Raw genomic sequence first — 7692 nt, 5'->3', positions numbered from 1 at the left:
TTCGTTCCGCTTTCTCTATAAATGAAGTTGTGCTATGGACTGAGAAGTGTTGTATTATGAAAACTATGTCATTGTGTGACTTAAGAGCACGCCGAGCGAATGAATGGCCGGTGAGAACGGGGTGCGATAAGGCTATCGCGTTCCGCTCTTAAAGGCGATGCTTAAGTGTCTTCCAATTGTTCTTTAATATGTGGTGATGATAAATGGAGATTATTACTGAATATTTTATCGCTTAAAGGTAACTGGCTAAAAAAGCGGAAGAAAAAAATCACATGCCGTTAGAGGAAATCGAACTCACGATCTCCCAATTACCCGTCCGGTGCTCTGCCAACTGAGCGGCGGCGACGGATGTCAGACATCCTGCTTTCTTGGGTATTTAAGCTTACGTGTGACCTAACCTTGAGAGTGTTCATCAGCGCCACCCTCGTCTATAAGCGACGGAAGTAGTAGGTCCTAGATTACCGGTGGTGTGACGTGGAACGTCGTCGAACGGCGAGGGCGGAAGCTATGCGAGGACCCTCTTATGACTCTTTGGCATCAAGGCTGCCAGAACCGAGACCCCGTTAAGGGCACAGGGTAAGGTAAAATTAGAAAAAAATCGTTTTTTTTTCTTTTGGAATTTTAGAAGTTCAATTCTTTCTACACATGTTCCATGATCGCACTTTCCTCAGAAAGCCATATTTACGGCTGAAAAACGCTTTTTCCGAAACCAAGTAGTGAGCGGCCACGCCACCTTTCAGGATTAACGTCAATTTTTTCAACCAAAAAGTCCACCACCTGATTTCAAAACTTGTCTAAAATCAGCTACATATAAAAAATTGTCTGGCAACTATTGTACAGCTCCTCTTTTTTAGCCAAGACAATCCTGAGACGCTTTGCACGTTTTTTCCACGTTTCTGCAACCTTCATGCAGCTGCGTCCGAGTGTTATCCCTTTCGATCAGTATTGTAAATTGTGCCGGTGTTGGTTGCTGCTGATAAGTTGAGATGCCCAGGGCAAAGAAGGCCTTCGTCAGGCGTGAATTTCACGGCAACCGCTACGCTCATCGTGAAAAAGCAAAAGGATGTCCACGACCGAATGATATCCCGAACGCCGAACGCGCCAGCTCCTCGACATCGAAGCTTTCAAGATTTTCTCTGTGCTTCCAGGAAGAGGATGTGCTACAGAGCAGCAGCCGATATGCCTTAATGGACATGGACGGCATTTGTGCCGCAATTACACAGATTTGTGTGTGCAGAGAGTGTGGTGGAAGTGTTGAGCTCATCGAAATTGTGACAAAACGGGTAGGTGTTGCAAGCGTTTACAGTTTGAACTGTGAAGTGTGTAGTGCCGCACAACGATTTCAGACGTCGAAGAAAACTACTTCTGGCCTCTATGAAGCCAACCTCAGGTTAGTGTATGCCTTGAGGTCCATTGGTAAGGGAATGACTGCAGGAAATATACTCTGTGCTATGCTAAACCTTCCTAAGCCGCCGACAAAGTTTGCGAAATACAATCAAGAGCTTCTAGGTCACATCGAAGCTGCTGCTCAGGAGTCGATGTAAAGGGCAGCTGACGAAGCTGTGCAGCTGAATGAGGGGGATAAAGACATCGCAGTTGCTCTTGATGGAAGCTGGCAGAAGCGAGGCCATACTTCCAATAACGGCATAGTCTCTGCGACCAGTGTAGACTCTGGGAAAGTGCTGGATGTGGAGGTTTTGTCTAAACGTTGTCCAGTGCAGCATCAAGGGTACAAACAGTGACCCCCTTCATAGAGAGGTGTGCCAAAGCAACTACCAAGGCACCAGCGGTGGAATGGAAGTCGCAGGAGCACTGAAAATTTTCGGCAGGAGTGAGGAGCTTCACGGCGTTCGATACGTCAAATACCTTGGGGATGGTGACAGCAAGGTTTTTATGGCTGTGAAGGCACAAATGCCATATGGTGATTTCGTTGAAATATCCAAGGTTGAGTGCATAGGGCACGTGCAAAAAAGGATGGGCACAAGGTTACGAAGGCTAAAAAAAGGAAACAAAGCAGGAAAACTCTCTGATGGAAAGAGCCTCTCGGGCCGAGGCCGACTGACTGATGCAGTAATAGACAAGCTCCAGACGTACTATGGTTTGGCCATCAGAAGAAATGTAGGAAACCTGGATGAAATGCGAAAGGCCGTTTGGGCAACCTTCTTCCTCTTATCGGCCACAGACGATGACCCATGCCATGGACTTTGCCCAAAGGGACCTGATACGTGGTGTGCCTTCAACACAAGTCAGTCAGAGGGCAAGCCATTTTTCCACAAGGAGAGTTTGCCTGCATCTGTCTTGGAGGCTATCAAACCCATTTATAGGGAGCTATCGAAGGCTGAGCTCCTAGAGAAGTGCCTGCATGGGCGAACTCAAAATGCAAATGAGTCGTTCAACCATGTTGTTTGGGAACGCGCGCCAAAGAATGTGTTTGTTAGGCTTCGGACCCTACGGATGGCAACACTGGATGCTGTTCTTTCATTTAATGATGGTAGCATCGCACGGGCCAACGTTTTGAAGGCGTGTGGATTGAACCCAGGGAGCAACACCATCAAGTGGCTGAGGGAAGCTGACCATAAGCGCATGTACTTTGCGGACCGAGCAACACGACAGCTTACAAAAGAGGCCCGACAGTGAAAACGACAAGCCGAAAAGCGAAAAAATGACGGCGACAGTGACTACGAAGCATGGGGCTATTAAACCAATTACTATAGAGGCGTTTCTGCGAATAAAAAATGGTTTTTCACATCTTTTTTCTCTTTACGCTCTATTATCTCAAAACAGTGTTTTTTCTTACAAAGGTACCATTATTTCTAATGCCTTTCAAGACAGACGGCTGATTTTTTTTTGCAATCATCTACATAAGTGTTGCCAACTACTGAACTAGAATTAAGCAATTTCACTGAGCAGTTATTCTGTTATGAATTTTGAAATGCGCAAAGAAAGGCCAAATTTGTGTACTACCGGAAAAAATTTTAATAAAAATCGAATTTTCAACACATTTCAAATATTCTAGTTCAGTAAAAAGAGCACAAAATTTGGCAAACAATGATATATGTATTATTAGGCTACTGTTATTAGTGAGAAACATGTACCTCAACATGGCCTAAAATGCATGGGAAGTATAGGGCTTACCCTGTGCCCTTAAGCTATTAGCAGACAATGGAGGGGAAAATGAGGAGCTCGTTGCTTAAGGTAGCTTAAAGGTAACTGGTGAAGGTAACTATAATACAGTATACGGTATGCTAAAGCTGTCCATTAACAGAGCTTATCCTCAGCCCTCCCGCAGGTCCAGCTGGGAGGCGTACCACGACTGGGAGCCACTGGGTGACCCGTTGTTCATCGCCAGTCTTGTCGAACGGCTGGCACGGGATCAGGCAGCCGTTCGACACATAAAGCGTTCGACACATTGATAACATAAACCGAACTTTCTAAACAGATATAATATATTGATTACGGTGGTATGTAAGCTTGCAGATGCTTTCTGGTACAGGGGCCATCGCGCCCTTGCTGGGTCATACTCCTCTAAGAGAGCTCTCTACATCAATGTGGAAAATACCCGATGAGTGTTAGAGGTAATATTTCTTTTTAGTTTTATTTTAGATTATTGAAATGGATTAGTTTTTTATTATTATTGCTTCTTCAGGTGTAGACTGTGCGGACTTTCCAATATTTCTAGCCCTTTTTTAAGAGCAAGATTTCTCTTTTACACACGCTAAAACTCCTGTTTTGTGAGGTCAATATTTCATGACTCGGTCTCGACTCAAGCTAACTATTTATCGCGGCACTAAATTTCTCCTTGATCAGATGTAGCATTCCTCTTTGTGAGTGAACAGAAGAGTGAGAGTGAAAAACTTATTTGGCGGTGCCGCTTCCTCATGGCATGCGCATTAGATATGTGCGCGAAGGAGCCACGACTGTGGTCGCTTCATCGACCCCCGTCCTGGTATGACACTACAGTGCCAACGCTCTCGGACCAAGATTTTAAGGCGAACTTTAGAGTCACGAGGCAAACGTTCGCCTATATTGTAAGCTACTGCAGGCGTCTTCAGTGAGTAGACACTAACATGAGGAGGGCCATCCCCTTGGAGAAACGCGTTGCTCTGTCCCTGTATAGGCTCGCTACTTCGGGTGAAGAAATAACCGGGGCAAATCTTTTCGGAGTGAGCCGCCCTTCCGTGAATGTAATCTTTAGGGAATTCTGTGACGTTGCTGTGGACGAACTAAAGCCTTTGGTGATGAAGTTGCCCACAAGAAACGAGATAGAAGACCACGTCCGACAATTCACAGCCGTGACTGGGTTCCCACAAGGGTTCGGTGCCCTCGACGGGTGCCACATCAAAGTTTCACCGCCCAAAGAAAATGCCCAAGATTACCTTAACTATAAGGGGTGGTATAGTATAATCTTGCTGGCACTTGTTGACCACGCATACAAGTTTATGCATACGATTGTGAGATCACCTGGTAAAAACCATGATTCCAGTGTTGTTTATGACTGCACTGTGATACCAAAATTAGCTGAGGCGGGCTTCTTTTCGGTGCCAAGGAAGGTCATTGCAGGAAAAGAGGTTGGAGCCGTCATATTGTGCGATCAAGCTTTTCTCCTACTTCCTCATCTAATGAAGCCGTACCCTCACCGTCAAACAGGAGATGAAGCTGTGGACGTCTTTAATTACACGTTGTAAAAGGCAAGGCGTGTTGTAGAAAATGCTTTCGGAAGGTTGAAGGCAAGATTCATAATTTTGAAGGGGCTAGAATGTGATATTCGCCATGCCAATCGCATTGTGCTAGCGTGCTGCACTATTCATAACATTTGTGAGCAAATGCGAGATGAGCGCGACAGCCACTGGAGTGAAGAAATTGGCAATCAGCTTCAACAGCCAGTGAGCATTAGCAGCGCTGCAAGTGTGCCAGCAGAGAGAGTCCCAAGCGCTCTGACAAGGCATCTCCTGACCATGAATGTGTAAGCTTCACCACTTTCCAGTCTGGAATCATTTCAGACCTTATAAAATTTAAATAATGACAGGCGAATGTGCGCAGGAAAAACTGCTTTATGTTGCTGCACAGTAATAGAATGACAGCCGCATATGTCTGTTGAAGAAAGCCTGTGCTTTTGGAAGCGAAAAAAGAAAACAAGACTCGCTCGGCAAGGTGTGGGTGCGGGTTAGTTTGTAACACATTGTAAGACGAAAAGCGCGAAAAAACACACGGACGCAAGAAAGACGAAGGACAAGCGCTTGTCCTTCGTCTTTCTTGCGTCTGTGTGTTTTTTCGCGCTTTTCGTCTTACTCGCTCACACCTTCACATTTTATTTATCTTCATTATTGAAATATTTAGATATAACTTTAAGAATTCCTCTCTGGATCTCATTAGCCTCTTTTTGCAAGCGGTTTGCTTTCCTTGCAATTTTCAGTTCCTCTTGAGAGAGTAGGGCTGCTCTTTTCGACTCTGCTTCGTAAGCATTCATGAGTCTGCCAAATGCAGAGCTCTTTTTTCGTTTCTCTCCTCGAGAAGTGCGTCTAAAGTTCACTGTTGCTGCAGGCCCGTCTGATCTGCTGCATGCTGACGATGGGCTCCCATTTCCAAAGACCTCCTCCTCTGTGTCCAGTGCAGTTGCGTCTGCAGCCTCTTCTGGTGAAGAAGCTGCCACTTGCGCAGCTGCTGACATTTCAGTAACCACCTCCAGCTGAGAGAAAAGAGGAACATTTGCATAAGTAACCCCAGCACACTTCCTTGTACTGTTATGTTCCGAGCTTCAAACTTTCATTTGCTTTTAACTTGTTTCATGGCCGAATTTTACATTCGTGAATAAAGGAAATGGTACTTCTAGAAACTTGTACCTTCGCCAACACATCATTAATGGCTGACTTTTTTTGGACTCTTGCTATCTGTAATTGTTGAATTAGCTAATATTTTGCAGACAATTTTTGTTGTTGACCTTACTACCATACAGGGTGCGGTGTCATACAGCAAGACAACTATACCGATAAGACTCAAGTGTGCAATAAAGTGACCTGCTTTGACATCATGCATGATGTATCTATTACTGCCAAGGTAACATTCTGCACTACATGGCTGCAATTTTGCAAGACAAACTGTTCATTTGATTCAAAATCATACATTCCAGTCTTGACTTCAGAGAACGTATCTCAACTGGCCCACCTGGAAACTTTTTTCCAAAAGGCTTGCATCATTGCAAGGCAACGATCCCAAGAATCGGTGCAGGCGATAGAAGTAAGGCCACTGGATGGCACCAGAGCCAGTTGAGCATCTCACACGCTTCCTGTGCATAAAGAGAAGCATAAACAGCAATTTTATAATTGTAGCAACATTTCTTGCCATTAAAGGTATTCAGTCGCAACGTATGGAATTGTGAGGCTCTCTTTGTGCACCACTAAAAATAGATCTTTTTTCAAGGCAAGCAAATGCCGGAATGATTGCAGAAAATTGTTTCATTTGAAGTTTACAATCACTCAGTAAATGAACACTTCTGTTTCCAACATTCTGGGTACACTCCACCGTTTCAATAGCCATTTCCGACGATCCCTAGGATTATCTGGAACTTATTTTTTGTGGAATTCCATCCCTCCACTTACCCACACGTTTTATTTTTGTGCGTGGGCTCTCTCTTCAAAGCCGAGTGTAATCTAGTTATTCCTTCTGATCAAAACTCTCGGTACTACCAACAAAGCTTCCTGTACCGTAGAAATGCAAGCGATAGAGGTTACAGTAGAGCTGCAGATAGTATTGTGCCGAGCTGAAATTTCAATCGCACATATAGCAATCTGCAATACAGTGCCACTGATCTTGCTAGCTGCCAAGTAAACATAGTCATTCTGCATTTTCCTGTCTGTCCAAGCCGGGTGACAAACGCTTTTAGGCAGCAAAGTGCGTACTGAATTATAATCACGCAGCCACTTACCTGTACTGCTGATTCAAAGTCTCCATCTTCTGCCGCACCTGTTTGACTGTTACGCAGTAGCAAGTGCTGGCGATTAGTTCATTGAACCGCACGGTCATTTCAGCATATAAAGATGCATCGTGCTTCTGCGATCGCAGCTGGGGAAGGTAATCTTCCCATGAATCAATCAGAAGGTTCGTCATCGCTTCCGTTCGTACGATGCGCTTGGCCACGACGGGGCCACGCTGCGCTGCTGCCAAACTTCCTTCGGTGGCTTCCATGCTGCTGCTGCCCACGTGCTGCTACCACCGCTACTGCGCCGCTCACACGGTTCACACTTCGCACGGCAGTCGGACAGTCACGTGATCACGCCTTCAGTCACGTGATCACGCGACAGAATTTTTAACTAAGTAAACCTCTTTGTTGTTTTGCTTTATTTTTATACGTTTGTTTAATGCATCTCGAGTTTTATTTGCCTTGTTCTTTAGTTTCATTCTTTGCCTAGCCGCTGCACACTGAGCCAAAACAATCCATTAAGGGGGCAAGTTTTTCGGCCTGTTGGTCGCCATCTTGTCAGTTGGCCGTTCAACTGGGATTCCCGATCTCAGTCGAACTCAACTGCCGTTGAGATTTCCACGGCAGTTAGCGTTGCCGTGTAACACCGCCAACTGCCCGTTCAGTTCAACTGACGCTCAAATGAACTGCCGTTGAAAACGCCCGTGCCAGATTATGTCGTCGCACGACATGATCTCAGAAAAAATTATTCGCAGTGTTTTAGAGGAGCTAGTTCA

General features: G+C 45.3%; 1 protein-coding gene across 1 annotated transcript; it reads right to left on the bottom strand.

Annotated features, from left to right (window-relative positions):
- Nucleotides 1-5308: 5308 nt before the first annotated feature.
- Nucleotides 5309-7020, bottom strand: LOC144108316 (uncharacterized). The gene is made up of 3 exons (XM_077641579.1): nucleotides 6923-7020; nucleotides 6163-6283; nucleotides 5309-5686 (listed from the first exon to the last, which is right to left on the bottom strand). Exons 1-3 carry the CDS (start codon nucleotides 7018-7020, stop codon nucleotides 5309-5311), a joined length of 597 nt encoding a protein of 198 aa, XP_077497705.1.
- Nucleotides 7021-7692: the final 672 nt, after the last annotated feature.

The sequence above is a fragment of the Amblyomma americanum genome, chromosome 10 (assembly GCF_052857255.1).
Source record: "Amblyomma americanum isolate KBUSLIRL-KWMA chromosome 10, ASM5285725v1, whole genome shotgun sequence".
NCBI lineage: Eukaryota > Metazoa > Arthropoda > Arachnida > Ixodida > Ixodidae > Amblyomma > Amblyomma americanum.
The sequence above is the reverse complement of the archived record's forward strand: the minus strand, read 5'-3'. Positions and strand labels throughout refer to the sequence as shown.